This window comes from Telopea speciosissima, chromosome 6 (genome assembly GCF_018873765.1).
Source record: "Telopea speciosissima isolate NSW1024214 ecotype Mountain lineage chromosome 6, Tspe_v1, whole genome shotgun sequence".
NCBI lineage: Eukaryota > Viridiplantae > Streptophyta > Magnoliopsida > Proteales > Proteaceae > Telopea > Telopea speciosissima.
Window position 1 is genome coordinate 18,673,715 of NC_057921.1, and position 16,569 is coordinate 18,690,283.

The 16,569-nt window shown below is 43.0% G+C and overlaps 1 protein-coding gene across 1 annotated transcript; it reads right to left on the reverse strand.

The window, feature by feature from the left end:
- Positions 1-14,417: 14,417 nt before the first annotated feature.
- LOC122664719 (amidophosphoribosyltransferase, chloroplastic-like) lies at positions 14,418-16,358 on the reverse strand. Its single transcript, XM_043860673.1, has 2 exons — positions 16,060-16,358; positions 14,418-16,020 (listed from the first exon to the last, which is right to left on the reverse strand). The coding sequence occupies exons 1-2, from the start codon at positions 16,254-16,256 to the stop codon at positions 14,529-14,531; spliced, it is 1,689 nt and encodes a 562-aa protein (XP_043716608.1). The 5' UTR covers positions 16,257-16,358; the 3' UTR covers positions 14,418-14,528.
- Positions 16,359-16,569: the final 211 nt, after the last annotated feature.

Consider the following 16,569-nt stretch of genomic DNA (forward strand, 5'->3'; position numbering starts at 1 on the left):
CATCATGACATGTAATAGAGGATATCTTATACATTTATAGGGTTCCGGCACCGATACTTTCCGGCACTGTAACCCGATACAGGAGAAGAATACAATTCATAACAGTTCTCATATCACATCATGTAATAAGAATAATATGCAAGTATGCAATATACTCATTTATGATGCAATAACATGTTAGATACAATTATCATAAGCACACCCAAGGAAATCACCCAAAATTCACTCACAATATAGATTACGTTCCGATGTTATAGGTTCGTCGCTGTGGTTGATTAACACGCCTCAAGATAAGAGTTTTTAGTCTAGGGAAAGAGAGAACAAGATTAAACAAGTAATGGATAGGATCCCAAAAAGTATCTCTTAAATCACCTAAGTATAGGGCTTCAAAGGTAGGGTGGTTTTATGGGTGATTTTAACCCAATTCCTAAAACCGCATGTAAAACCTCTCAAGTCAATGGCTTTTAAACCTGGTGGTTTTACCCAAAACATAAAACCGCAGGTAAAACCTCCCAAGTCAGTATCTTATAAAGGGAGCAGTTTTACACAGAGTCCTAAAACCGCATATAAAACTTTACACCTTAAGGTCCGAGATTCAAGGGGTTCTTCACCTAGGGTTTCACCTCCCTAAGGTTGAGGACAATAGGACATCAAAGAGGCTTCCCACTAGGTTTCTCAAGGTCTTAAGACCTTATTAGGTCCATACAATCAAAGGATTCAAGAGGAAAATTCTTGAAGAGCTTAATCTAAAGAATACTGAGATAAAACCCTAAGTCTTACAAGTAGGGTGCAATGGTGGGTCTTAAGGGTCATGAATAGAGGGTAATGATCCCACAATAACACAAGGTGAAGGTTCCAATCGATCCTTGGGTTCCAAGTGGAACCCTAGGTCAAGGTCTTCCCATTACCCCAAGTCCCAAACCCAAAATCGATCAAAGAGGGAGAGGACGTCTTAATGGCTTACTTTACCAATAGAGGAGTTCCACGATTTGGCCACCAAGGGATGTGGGTTTAATCTTCAGCCAATCCCCTACTCCCTTCACCCTCCTTACTCCTTCCTTCCACAGCTTCCTCTCTTGGCTTGGCCTTCAAAAGGGGAGGATGAAATGAGTTTCAAGAGAAGGACAGCAAGGGCTCCCTTCCTTCCCTTCTTCTTCTTCCCTTCCTTCTTTCCTTCTTCTCCTCTCCTTTCTTCTTTCTTTCTCTTCTTTCCCTTCTTCCCACGTTTTTGGTTGGAGGAGGGAAAGAAATGGCTAAGGAATCCAAGCTCCTATTTATAACTTAAACCCTTCCTAAGGTCTGTTTGGTTGAGTATTAAATAGATCAAAATCCATTATTGGGCACTCAATGGTTAAGTGGGTTCACTTATTGGTCCCACAAGAGGAGGAAAGGTTGTGGATGGGGTCCAAAAGGTATGGGGACACCAGTCCCTTGCAGATTTCCCAAGGTAAGTGGATCCCACAACAAAGTACTCCATTTACAGCTATTTTAGCCTGGGTGGTTTAATGGGTGGTTTTACTCAGTACCCAAAACCATATGATAAACCACCCAAGCAAAGATGGGTTATTTTTCATTCCAAACATCCCCGGCTTTGTCCTGTACTTTGAGGACTTCAAAGGGAGCATGTACACATGATAATTAAAGATTAAACGCTCACCTTCGTGCGGTCACATCACCCATCAGACTGAATTCCACCCTTTTATTCCAGTTATCCCCTTGATTGCCACGGCTCAAGGTCATAGGTGTTGACCGGTGGCAACGTCGCAACATCTACCAATAGAAAATCAATTTAGTCCAGAAATTTAGGGTGTACATTGGGCACGGTTATAACATCCACTACCTCAACTTCATGTTCTGGTTCATTGATTGGAGGTTTCTTCTGTTGTTGCTCTTCCATCTTCAAAATTTCAACGACTACCACAGTAGAATCTGTTGGAGGTGGATGGCGGTGGAGACCAAATGTGGCTTTAAATGTTGCTCAAAAGAGGCCAATAAGTCTATTAGTTGTTTCACGCTCTCTTCAAGAATAAGTGGCTTTTGGGCATAATCTTGGTAAAGGGAGAGCTTTTTTCGCATATATTCCGGTAGGTACTTGTTCTTCAACTCGTATTTCATCTCTTCCCAAATCCAAGGTTCACATCTTCTAACTCTGAGTCTCTCTTCATGGAGTTTCCACCATTGTCTAGTACGAACAATCAATCGGGAGTAAACAAATCTAAGTTTCTGCTCCTCTGTTGAGTTGTACTAGTCAAAATATTCCTCTAAAGAATCCAACCAATCAAGGAAAAAGAATAGATCCCTATGTCCAACAAAGTAAGGAACTTCTAACTTCATCTTCCTGATATTAACACCAACCCTAAGAGGTGATAGGCTCTGATACCAAATAATGTAGAAGGAGTTCAATTAAGAACCACTCTATAGTAGGATCGATAATAGTTGAAGCAGAACACCAAAATAGAAGCTAAATCAGAATTAGTAACTTAGTGGATAAGGACCAAACCAACAGCAGGAATGGCTCCTAAGTAAGTGTTGCAGCAAAATTTGAACCGAAGTCTCCTGTGGCCGAGCTGACTTGCACAGAAGAACATAAGAGGCTAAGGAGTGCCGGCCTAAGCCGGCGGAATAGCTCTGATGCCTAAGTCAGACCTCTTGCAACAGATAATCTCAAGTAGAGAAAATGAGAAGACAAGTCTCCTCTTTTTTACCTGGGGTTGGAGTTGCTATTTATAGAATTTGGATCATAGATCGGTGTAGGCCTTACATTGGTACTAAACCGTGTTCTGGTCTCCAATTTGTATAGGTGGAGGTCTTCTAGTGCGAACACCTGTCACAAAGAGTCATACGAAAGGCATGACCTTGGGTCATGCAAGATGCATGATGTGGGTGAAGTGATTCTGTCCTTAGCTTGATTGTCGGCTCAGGTCGGTCTGGCATCTGATTGGCCTAGAATCTGATAATTTTAATGAGCTAGATGGATGATCTGAGGGTCGGCTCAGGTCAGATCGGGTCGGCCGGGCATCTGACTAGTATGATGACCTGGATGGATAATTTGATGGTCGGCTTAGGTCAGATCAGGTCGGCCCAGCATTTGACAGGTCTAATGAGCTGGATGGATGATCAGCTCGAGTCATCCTCTCACTGGTCGATAGTAATTTGGTCCATCATAAGCCCCCACTCATTCAGGGTGAGGTCGCCCTGAGTAAGTAGTCACAAGTTCGGGAAGGTTTACTTTACGCCACAGGTCAGCCTGTTTGCTCGGTTCTCTGACATGGTCGACAATCGCAGTGAATTTGTTCATCCGTATTTGCTCGGGAAAGGGTGTGACTCTTTGAGCTCAGACGTAACACTTCCTTCTTGTCTCCAGAGATCGGTTCTCCACGACTCATGGATGAGGACATTACCAAACCGGAGGTCTGCCTTGTCTCTTTCCAACCCAGAGGTCAGGCTCGTTTCTTTCCAATCGGGAGGTCGGCTCATCTCCTCACGGATGAGGTCTTTATCAACTCTGAGGGCAGCCTCATCTGTTGCCAACCTAGAGGTCAGCCTCCTCTGTTCCCAGCCCGGAAGTCGGCTTCGTTTGTTGCCAACCCGGAGGTCGGTTCGTCTCCTCACGGATTAGGTCTTTACCAACCTGGAGGTCGGTTCGTCTGTTGCCAACCTCCGGGTTGGCCCTGTCTGTTCCGAACCTGGAAGTCGGCTTCATCCGTTGCCAACCCAGAGGTCGGCTCGTCTCCTCACGGATGAGGTCTTTACCAACCCGGAGGTAGGCTAGTCTGTTGCCAACCCAGAGGTCGGCCTCGTTTGTTCCCAACCCGAAAGTCAACTTCGTTTGTTACCAACCTGGAGGTCGGCTCATCTGTTGCCAAACCAGACGTCGGCCTCGTCTGTTCCCAACCCAAAAGTCGGCTTCATTTGTTACCAACCCGGAGGTCAGCTCATCTCCTCACGGATGAGGTCTTTACCAACCCAGAGATCGGCTCATCTCCTCACGGATGAGGTCTTTACCAACCCGGAGGTCAGCTCATCTGTTGCCAACCCGAAGGTCGGCTTGTCTCCTCACGGATGAGGTCTTTACCAACCCTGAGGTCGGCTCGTTTGCTCACGGATGAGGACTTTATCAACTCTGAGGGCAGTCTCGTCTGTTGCCAATCCGAAGGTCGGCCTCGTCTGTTCCCAATCCGGAGGTCGGCTCGTCTCCTCTCGAATGAGGTCTTTCTATGCTGATCTATAGATCGATTCTTCATACCTTATAAATAAGGTTTTCCTTGCCGACCCGTAGGTTCTTCACACCTCACAGATGAGGTCTTCCTTGCCGACCCGTAGGTTGGTTCTTCACACCTCACAGATGAGGTCTTCCTTGCCGACCCGTAGGTTGGTTCTTCACACCTCACAGATGAAGTCTTCCTTCCTTGCCGACCCGTAAGTAGGTTCTTCACACTTCACAGATGAGGTCTTCCTTGCCGACCCATAGGTCGGTTTTTCATACCTCACAGATGAGGTCTTCCTTGCCGACCCATAAGTCGTTTCTTCATACCTCACAAATGAGGTCTTCCTTGCCGACCCCGTAGGTCGGTTCTTTACGCCTCACAGATGAGGTCTTCCTTGCCTAACCGTAGGTAGGTTCTTCACACCTCACAGATGAGGTCTTCCTTGCCGACTCGTACATCGGTTCTTCATACCTCACAGATGAGGTCTTCCTTGCCGACCTGTAAATCGGTTCTTCACGCCTCACAGATGAGGTCTTCCTTGCCGACCCGTACATCGGTTCTTCATACCTCACAGATGAGGTCTTCCTTGCCGACCTGTAAATCGGTTCTTCACGCCTCACAGATGAGGTCTTCCTTACCGACCCGTAGGTAGGTTCTTCACACCTCACAAATGAGGTCTTCCTTGCCAACCCGTAGGTCGATTCTTCACACCTCACAGATGAGGTCTTCTTTGTACACCCGTAGGTTGGTTCTTCACACAGAGAGGAGATCGATATTGTCAGGGTTTTGCCTGGAATCGATTTTTGCAGTCATTGGCTGTGGGCGATGTAATCTTTAAATCAGTAACCAACATTAGTGTAGACAGGAATAAAACACTTCATTAATAGTGAAAAGAGTGGTTTTAACTCATAGTAAAAATAGAAATAGGTGGCCACACACCACAACAGAAAACCGTAAAAGAGAGAGATCAGCAGAGGAATTGTGGAAGGAACTCTAATCTGATTATAGATGCTTTAATACCATGTTAGAATACCAGAATCTTATAACCAGACCAGAGTAATCAGAGAAAGAAGAAGAGAGGAGGAGAAGCACGCAAGTTCCAAAGTTGGGAGAGAGCCTGCGGTTAGAACAGAATGTTCTACTGCAGGTCTGTCCCTCTTCTATTTATAATTAAATCATAATAAAAAATAGGATAATAATGCCCCTACAACCAATCGACACTACAAAGGACTCAAGTAACCAATAGTAGACAAAGAGAAAGACCAAACTGCCCCTAACACTAATACTTCAACAAGGAGAAAATGCATTCAGCATTTCTATGTCCTACATCAATTCAATACCAAAGCCCAATTGTCAAGCATCAACTTTATTCTGACCCTATGAAGTTTATCTGATGTTTAGAGGAAAATCACCAACATACGGGACAACCGAACCTTACCAGACATCGGTAAATCCTTATCCAATTCTAGCCACAAATTTTGAATCTTAACATTAATTACATCTTTTGTTTATTAGTATTGATCTTGAAAACCAAGTTACCTATTTAAAATGTTGAAGTACTGTTCACGTGACACAGTGACGTGAACTAGTTTTTGTGTTTTATAATTAGGATTATAAACTCCTAGTTATAGTTTAAGTCTATCCTATTTCTCTTTGAATTGTTGTAGTCCTAGTTGGTAGTCCTAGTTCTACTTTGAGTCCTAATTGTTATTCTTAGTTTTATTATTCTCCTATTGTAACTTGGACTCCTATCCTGATTAGGAATTCCTAATTAGATTAGGAGTTCCCTCTTTTCTATTGTAATTTCAAGTTATAAATACAAGTATGTTGATACCCGACAGTTCTCTTCTCTTCCCATCTTCTTCTCTTCATCTCTTCTTCTTCTCTTCTCAGTTCTGGTATTCTTCAAGTGTGTTTTGCTACATGGTATCAGAGGACTAAGACACTTCAAGTCCGTTAGATGGTATTTGTGGAATTCCGTGAATACTGGTTTGATCCAAGTGATCACAGCCCAGCCTTTATTTATAATAGTGAAATCATATGACAAGAATATAACTAAGCAATGTGAGACTAAAACCCATATTACAACACTCTCCCTCAAGTTGGTGTATACATATCAAACATGCCCAACTTGCTAATTATAGGAAAAAATAACTTAGGACTGATTCCTTAGGTGAGGATATCAGCCAGCTGATCACTAGACTGAATAAATGGGATACAGCTTAGCCCTTGTTCCAACTTTTCTTTAATAAAATGCCGGTCAATCTCAACATGTTTGGTACGATCATGTTGAACCGGATTGTGTGCAATGCTGATTCCGGACTTGCTATCACAATAGAGTCGCATAGGAAGATCAGTAACCATCCCCAAATCTTGAAGCAGCCCCTTGAGCCAAAGAAGTTCACAAATACCCTAGGCCATAGCTCGGAACTCAGCTTCAGCACTAGATCGAGCTACAACAGCTTGCTTTTTGCTTCTCCAAGTAGTTAGGTTTCCTCCAACAAATGTGCAATACCCGGATGTGGATTTCCTATCATCAGGACTGCCAGCCTAATCTGCATCAGTGTATGCTTCCATCCGGAGGTGGCTATGAGGAGAGAAAAAGATTCCTTTTCCAGGAGATGACTTAAGGTAACGGAGAATTCTATACGCTACTTCCAAGTAAGAAGAGTGAGGATCATGCATGTATTGACTGACAAGGCTTACAGCAAATGTGATATCCGGCCGATTATGTGAGAGGTAGATCAATCGGCCAACTAACCTCTGATAACTACCCTTGTCCACCGGGTCGCCGTCCTTACTCTTCAAATGTGTGTTGGGTTTAAGGGGGGTATCTGCTGATTTACACCCAAGCATCCCTGTCTCTTGTAACAAATCTAAGGTATATTTCCTTTGAGAGAGAGATATGCCCTTAGCTGAATAGGCAACCTTAATCCCTAAGAAATACCTTAATCTACCCAATTCCTGGACTTCAAACTCGGTGCCCAAATAAGCCTTCAACTTCTGTATTTCCTGTGCATCACTGCCTGTGATCACTATATCATCAACATAGACAATCAGCATTGTCACTTGTTGTCCTACCTTCTTCACAAACAACGTATGATCAGCATTGCTCTGCTTGTACCCATAACCAATCATAGTCTTATGGAACCAACCAAACCAAGCCCTAGGTGACTGTTTCAGACCATACAGGGTCTTGTTCAGTTTACATACCTTTCCCTGAGTTTTTGAAGAAGTAAAACCAGGAGGTATCTCCATGTAGACATCTTCTTCCAGATCTCCATGCAAGAAGGCATTCTTCACATCAAGTTGCTGGAGTTCCCATCCTTGATTCACAACACAAGAGATAATAACCCGTACAGTATTCATCTTTGCTACAGGAGCAAAGGCTCTTGGTAGCCAATACCTTGGGTTTGAGTAAACCCTTTGGTAACAAGCCTCGCCTTATATCTCTCCACTGAGCCATCAGCCTTGTGCTTCACTACAAAGACCCATTTGCAACCGACAGGTCTTTTTCCAGGTGGACTCACCAAATCCCAGGTCTGATTTTTTTTCAAGGGCATGCATCTCTTCATTCATCGCATCCTTCCATTTCTGTTCGGCTATAGCCTCCTGCCAGTTGTTAGGGACGGAAACAGAGGATAAAGAAGCTATGAAGGCATGGAAAGCAAGAGTTAGTGAGTTATATGACACAAAGTTGGAAATAAGGAGCAATGTACAACTTCTCTTTGATTTCCGAACAGCAATGGGTTATTCAAAACTAGGATCAATAGGGGGCTTACCAGAAATCTGACTAGGAGCAAGACTTGGAGCAGGAGCAGATGCTGATTGAGTAGGATCAGTGGTGGTGGTCTCTTTATATAGAGGGCCGTCCAGAGGAAAATCAGTTCCACGAGTGTACACAATTTTGTCGTGTTGTAGCTGTCCCACTTCTTGTTCTTGACTAGTAACCCCTTCTTCGAATTCAATAGAGGTATCCTCTATAGTAGGTATTTCAATGTCTAGAGAAGCAATCAGCGGGACCTCTTCACCACTTATAATCTCCCCCTGCAGAGGTTCCGGCTGTTTAAAGTAAGCTTCAGACTCCCGGAACACTGCATCCATAGTGACAAACACTTTCCGAGTAGGAGGATGACAGCATTTATATCCTTTCTGGGTAGCAGAATAACCAAAAAATATGCATCGCAGTCCCTTGGGATCAAATTTTTCGTGTACATGATGATTCCTGTCAAACACGACACAGCCAAAGACTTTGGGAGACACAACAAAGGTTGATTTCCCACAGAGCACACCCAAGGGGCAGTGACCATCCAAAACACGGGAGGGAAGCCGATTGATAAGATATATAGCTGTAAGAACAGCATCACTCCAAAAGCGAGGAGGAACAGCCATAGTGAACATAAGAGAACAAGCAACCTCCAGAAGATGGCGGTTCTTGCGTTTAGCAACCCCATTTTGAGCGGGAGTGTCAACGCAAGAGGTTTGGTGAATGATCCCATGGCTGTCCAAATAAGACCGAAAGGCACTGTCCATGTACTCCTTTCCATTATCAGACCTGAGAATCTTGACCTTGGCATCGAACTGTGTCTCGACCATCTTATGAAATAAAGTGAAACAGGTAAAGACGTCACTCTTACTATGCATCAAATACACCCAAGTCGTCCGACTGAAACAATCAATGAAAGTGACAAACCACCGAAATCCAGAGCTAGACACACAACGGGCAGGGTCCCATACATCAGAATGTATCAAACCAAAAGGATGCAAGCTTCTATTGTCAGAAATTGGAAAAATACTTCGAGTTTGCTTTGCCAAAGTGCAAGCATCACAAGAAAAATTATGTTTATTACATCTCTTCACCAAACTAGGAAATAAAGCAAACAAAACACTAAACGGTGGATGGCCCAAACGACGATGCCAATTATTTAATTCAAAGAGTGCAGTATCAAAATCAAAAGATGCAAGGTGAGATGTCAAAGCTGCCTGGGAACCGTCAAGCACGTACAAACCACCAACCACCTTACCACATGCAATCGTACTGTCCGTTTCCAAGTCCTGAAATAAACAATGGGTTAGAAAAAATGTTACTTTGCAGTTTAAATCCCTAGTTATGCTACTAATGGAAAGCAAATTAGTAGTAAGCTTCGAAACATATAACACATATAAAAGGGTAAGAGATGAAGAACACTGCACGGATCCCTTTCCCGAGATAGGAGAAAGAGACCCATCAGCAACTCAAAACTTACTATGACCAGATAAAGGAAAATAAGTGGAATAACAAGAGAAAGAACCGGTCATATGGTCGGTTGCCCCTGAGTCAATTACTTAAGAATCGGGCATGACCGAGGTGGAATTCCCACCAAATGAAATACCTGTGGAAGAAGGTGTATTGGGATTAGCAGGCAGAGATAGAGCCAAGGCAGCCATGGAAGGAGATATAGATGTTGAAGAAGATGAGTCCAAACGAGTCACCATATCCCTCAAATTTTGCAAATCCTCCATGACCTGTGACAGAGAATAATCAGGCTGATCCTCAGTAGTTGCCTGATGAGCATGGGTATTATTGGACCAATTAGAACCACCCCTACCATGGCCACGAGTATTTGCAGGGCGACCATGAAGTTTCCAACAACGGTCCTTCGTATGCCATTCCTTCCCGCAGTAATCGCATTTAATGGGAGGGCGATCACCAGATGACCGATCAGTGCTAGCAGAACGGGAATACCTCCCACGGCCAGAGTGTGACCCAGAAATAAGAGCCGATCTCTCCTAAGTAACTGGGTGAACCATGGCTGTTCGTCGACTGTCCTCAGCCGAAAGGATCGCATAGGCCTATTCCAAAGTGGGGAGAGGTTCCCGATCCAAAATATTTGACCTGATATGATCAAACTCAATATTCAACCCTGCCAAGAAATCAAAGTCGCGTAAACCATCTTCCCAGTTGCGGTAGGCCATGGCATCAACATCAGTGGTGGTAGTGAAGGTGCCCAGAAAATCCAACTATTGCCACATCGTACACATGGTATTGTAATACTGAGAAAGTGTTAACTCCATCTGTTTAGTAGAATGAATTTTTTGACAGAGTTCATAGTATTGGGCAGCATTCCCAACTTGAGAATAAGTATCTTTGGATGTCTTCCATATTTTCACAGCCGAGTCAAGAAGAAGGTACCGCCCAGCAATGTCTTGGTCCATGGAATTAACCAGATATGACATGACCAAGAAATTAAAATTCATCCAACGATCCTGTGCAAAACCAGCCTCTGTAGGCCTGACTGTGGAGCCCGTGATGTAGCCAAACAAGCCACGGGAACCAATCGGAAATAAACAGGAACAAGACCACATAAGTTAATTGCTTCCATTCAACTTGATGGTGTTCACCGACGAACCATCAGATCTAGAAGAAGCAGAGGTGAGCTCCGAAGCGTCAGGCATGGTAGCTGGAAAAAATCGGAGAACTCAAAAACAAGGCCTCCAAAAATAATTAAATCATAGGGAGGGAAAAAAAAAGGACCCTTGGCGGGAGTCAACTCACCATCAAGGGTGGGAAAAAAATAACGGTAAGGTGAGGGAGACCCTCTCATGAAAAAGAAAGGAAGGCGAGAGGTGGGGAGGCTGGCGGTGGAGGCGGAAGAAGAGGGGTGGCCCTGGGAGGGCTGGCGATAGTGGCGGAAGGGGTAGGAGGGCCTGGCGGGAGAAAAGGAAGGGCCGGCGGAGGTGGCGGAGGGCTGGCGGTGGTGGCTGGCCTTAGGGCAAAAACACGAAGGAGAAGAGAGAGAAAAAAGGAAAAAATGAAAAAAAAATTGATTCCCGTATCCCCGGAATATTGTTGGCTCTAATGCCATGTGGAATTCTGTGAATACTGGCTTGATCTAAGTGATCACAGCCCAGCATTTATTTATAATATTGAAATCATATGACAAGAATATAACTAAGCAATGTGGGACTAAAACCCATATTACAACAGTATTCTTCTCGGTTATAGTTTGAATAATAAAACTAAGACTAACAATTAGGACTCAAAGTAGAACTAGGACTACCAACTTGGACTACAGCTACTCAAAGAGAAATAGGACAGACTCAAACTATAACTAGGAGTTTATAATCCTAATTATAAAACACAAAAACCAAATCACTGTTCACGTGAACAGTACTTCAACAGAAAATAAAAAATATTAGAATCTCTAATTCTAGTTGCTAAGAGGGGTTATTGAGGGTACCTTCATTTTCTTCGACAGAGATCTCAGAAGTCAGAACTATCTATCGATTTCTCCTTCTCCAAATCCACAGGTTCTTCTTCAGACAAGACTGCAATTTTAATGGCTTCAGATCTTCTTAATTTCTTCTTCTGAATTGATTCAGGCAATCGTTTTAGTCTGGCTGATCTCACACTGGGAACAGGAATGATGGGGGTTTCCTTCTGTCCTCCTCCTTCTTGGTGGTACTACTCCATACAGGTTTCGATTCTCAACCGAACCGAAGTCACACCCGCTCTTCTCTGGCCATTCACTGTTACCTGTATTTCAGATATCTCCGAGACATTGTTCCCTTTTGTTTCAGTTTCAGCCACTGGTTTTTGTGGAGTTGTTCTTTGGGTGGTGCGAGGAAGGCCTAGAATCTCTGGTCTTGTGGTTGCATCAGGGTTGTTTCTGGGTTTTTTGACAACCCTTCAACCTGAATGTTTAGAATACAAATAGAAAAAACATTTTAAAAAAAACAAAGAATACTAAAAATGGTAAATGGGTTTTGGATATTTCAAAAGGGATCATGTGGTTGAGAGTTTTCAGTGCATCAGCCATGGTTTTGTTGCTCATATTTGCGAGAATCTTGTTCTTCTTGCAGAGGGATTGGAGTTCCCTCCTTGTTAGACTGTGGAAATCCATTGCAGCTGTTTCTCATGATTGGGTATTTCGTAGTAGATTATGTAGAATATTCACAGAAAACACTAAAAGCATATGCAAGAAGATTCATAGAGTTTGAGATCGTTTTGAGTAGAAAAAAATTGATTATGCAAAGACAAGGAGAGAGATTGACAGAGATGTTGGCACCAATAAACTGTTGCGACGTTTTGTAGAGGAACAATGAGTGTATGTGATGGATCAGGAGAGAGATATGTCAGAGAAAGAGAGGAGCTTTCGTCTTTAACGACTAATAGTGAGGGGTAATTTGGAGGTGAGGTTTGCATGCGCAAGAGAGTTTTGAAGTGGGTCAGGGACATTTCAAACAGCTGAAAAGTTTGCCAAAACATGAAGGGTACATACTTCTTTTATGGTGTGTATATATATATATGTAGCATCATAAGAAATGAGAACAGTGGACAAACCAATTAGTAATTAATACATAGATCAGGTAAGAACAGGAAATGAATAAGTTACCAGACCATAATAGCTGAAGGGGTTGCAAGCCATAAAAAGTTGAAGACAGCATCCAGAGATTACTTTAAAAAATCAGCCCTAGTATTCAGGTAGGAGAGAAATTGACGTGCTAACAATAGTATGTTGATCCAGGAATGGAATTCATCAATGCAGCTCCAACATTCCTGATGCGGATTTTGAAACATCAAGCCAACAAACAAAAACAATTAGTAGAGATGTAGTTCCAGATCTTATCATCATTGGGAAGAAAACTTTTAGTATTGGTAGGAATCTGACTTAAATTTATAGAACAAAATATATGCAAAAAGGCTTCAGAATCATGAAACAAGCACAAACTCTGAACTTCTACTCATATATCTGCAGTAATTACTGCTTAAGAAGTTGGAATTGATTAAGACATATTTCTATCATTAAATTTATCCTAGAAGATTGTAGAATCCATTGTACTAACCAAAATAATGGAACTTAGCCACCACATATTTTACTGATCTGTGATGCTACCTTCAATATTTTTACTGTTCAGAAATTCACAATGTTTACTTGCGTTATTTCCCTATGTTTAGTAACATTATAGCTCAAACTTTGTTTTGACCAGTTTCGCTTGAAGTAGTCTTACTTCAAGGAGTTCTTTACTAGAAAATGTTTACTTAACCTAAAGAACAGAGTCATCGCCATTTTGCAATCTATAGAATCCCACAACTTTAAGTTTTGGAAATTGTTAAGATTTTCAATGCTGAGAACTCATAAAAAAAAAATCAGTCATATCCATAGAACCAATTTCAGTTACAGAACAGAGAACCAAGGCAAAAAGGAGAAATGAGGTTGTAGACTCATCCACTCAAAAAAGAACACCATTATGGTTTATTCACAAATTGACAAAGAAGAAAGAACCACATAGAAGCCTGATAATTTGATACATGGAAGTTTGACAGGAGCATCATAACCATGAACCACGAACGGCGAACCCTTTGAAGTGAATAAAATCTATTTGTGAGAAAATTAAGAGCAAGGCAAATACAAACAAGCTAACCCATCATCATGTTTATAAAGGAAGTGGTCATGGAAGCAGCAAAGAGAGTTAACTCTCCAAGAAATGCCTCTTAAGGCTGGCAAGAGGGTTGAGACTAACATACAACCACAGAAAATGCCACACTGAAGCTTTCAGCTACCTAGCTCAGATGGCTGCAACCAACCCTGAGGTTAACTCTTTGGTCTGTAGACCAACCCTTGTCCCTCATGGGTCTTCTTAGGTTATAGTAAATCATGCAACTTCTGGAAGAATAAATAGAGAGATAACTCTTTACTTTCAACCTCGTAGAGACAAAAATCCCACCCTCTTCCCATCAACAGCTCCATCTCAACCCTCTCCACCTTACAAGTTGTGAACCCATCCTCTTGCTTTCTTCTGTCATCCACATTATGGAATTATTCAGAGTCGCTACTTACAATCATGCAACTTCTGGAAGAATAAATAGAGACAGATAACTCTTTACTTTCAATCTCATTGAGACAAAAATCCCACCCTCTTTCCATCAACAGCTCCATCTCAACCCTCTCCATCTTACAAGTTGTGTATCGTGCACTTTATTTGTACTGCCATGGACGGGGGACCAACGGCATAAAATACTGATATAGAATCCATTATAAGTTATCAAATTGAACCATAAATTTGCGATAGTGATCTAGCAATAGAGTAATCTATGAATATATGTTACAATAAGGCTCTGCCTAATTGGATCTATGATAGTTGTTAGAACTCCTAATCTTCTAAAGAAGACATACAAATGATCCATTTAGAACTTTGAAATCACTTGCTGGTAAATAAACAGAGAGGTATACCCCAAGTCAGTTTCCCATCTAAGACAAAAGGATCCTAAGATTAAATTCAAGGTATAAAAAACAAAATCATCATCATGAGGACGACCAACGACCACTACTTGGTCCATTAAGCTTTCCCCTCCATCAGAGTTTTAGTTGCATTAACCCAACCTCCATCTATTGATTCTAAACTTCCATTCAAACCATCATCCACAAAATCACCCACCCTTTTCACCATAACTTCATTAGGAGGAACAGGGTACTCCCCAGAGAAGCAAGCATAACAATAGTTTGGAGAATCATGGCCAAGCAACTTCTTCAAGCTGTTGAGCGGCAAGAACGCCAGTGAGTCAGACCCAATGAACTTCCTTACCTCCTCTACAGTCATCCTATTAGAAATCAACTCCTCTGAGCTGGGTGTGTCCACACCATAGTAGCAAGACCCAACAATCGGTGGGCTAGCAATTCTCATGTGAACCTCCTTTGCCCCTGATTCCTTGAGCAACCTAACAATCTTGGAAGATGTAGTCCCCCTCACAATTGAATCATCCACAACCACAACTCTCTTCCCTTCTAATACTGCCCTGACTGGTGCAAGCTTGAGCTTCACTCCAAAGTCCCTAATCTTCTGGGACGGTTCAATGAACGTCCTCCCCACATAGTGTGACCTTATCAGCCCTTGTTGGAAGGGAACTCCTGCCTTCTCTGCATACCCAAGAGCCGCAACCACTCCGGAATCCGGCACAGCTATCACAACATCACAGTCTACCGGCGCTTCAGTGGCCAGTATTTGCCCAAAAGCATGACGAGATTCATAGACTGATCGACCGAAGACCACAGAACTGGGTAGAGAGAAGTAGATATGCTCAAAGATACAGGCCTTCTGATCCTGGTGAGGCATCAAGCAGAGCGATTGAATTCCACTTTTGTCGACCACCAACACTTCTCCTGGATTAACCTCACGCTCATAGGTTGCTTCTATGAGGTCAAGCGCACAGGTCTCGGAAGCAAACACGATTGCACCATTACTTCTCCTTCCCATGACCAGAGGACGAAACCCATATGGGTCACGCACTGCAACAAGCTTGTCTTCTGTGATGAAAACCATCGAATATGCACCTTTGAGCTTCTCGCAGGCTTCAACGATCCTGAGAAAGAATGGACGAACTTTTGATGTTGCAATCAAGTGAAGAACAACCTCTGTATCAGAGCTGGTATTGAAGATGGAACCATTGTTTTCAAGGTTCGCTCTTAGAGAGCGATAATTCACCAAATTGCCATTATGGGCAACACCAACAGAACCAAAACGATACCCAGCAACGAAAGGTTGAACGTTCTTGAGCATAGAAGAGCCTGCGGTAGAGTAACGAACATGCCCAATTGCGGAATCGCCAGGTAGCTGTTCCAGCTTGGACTCGTTGAAGACATCAGAGACAAGACCAACGCCGGTGATGGATTGGAGGACGCCATTGTTGACAGAGACGATTCCAGCACCTTCTTGCCCACGATGTTGAAGAGCGTGGAGGGCTAGATAGCAGAGCCTGGAGGCTTCAGGGTCTCTAAATATACCCACAACGCCGCATTCTTCTCGGGGCTTATCGTCATCATCGGAACGCACAAAAGGCTCGCCTGGGTTTTGTTCAAAAGAGATTAAATCTGAGATGGGATTCTTGGAAGAGAGCTTAAAAAGAGGTTTCTGGGAATGCGAGAGGGATTGAGAACAGCATGGTTTGGGAGAAAAGGAGGGGTTTTGAAAGGTTTTAGCAGAGAAAGAAACGAGGTTCCGAGATGGGTATGGAGAGACAAGATGGGTCTTCTCTATAGAAGAAGACGAAGAGAGATGGGTAGCGGCCATGGAATTTTTACGAACAGAAAATAGACAGAGGAAGGGGAAAACTCAGTTAAGAGATAGAACAGAGGAAGTCCTCGGGATGTGGGGTGATGAGGGAAGAGAGGGATTTCTTGGGCTTTTGTAGGCGAGAGAGTGTTTGAACATGGAAGTCGGTGAATACATGGAACAATAGAAAATTTAGCGGTTACAAAACTCTAGCACTCCTCCTACGTGCCATGAGTGTGCCCTAGTCGGCTTTTCATGTGGTAGAAGGGTTCATGAATCTGGTGGGAGGAGAGGGTATCTAAGATCAATAGAATTTCTAAATTTAAATCTA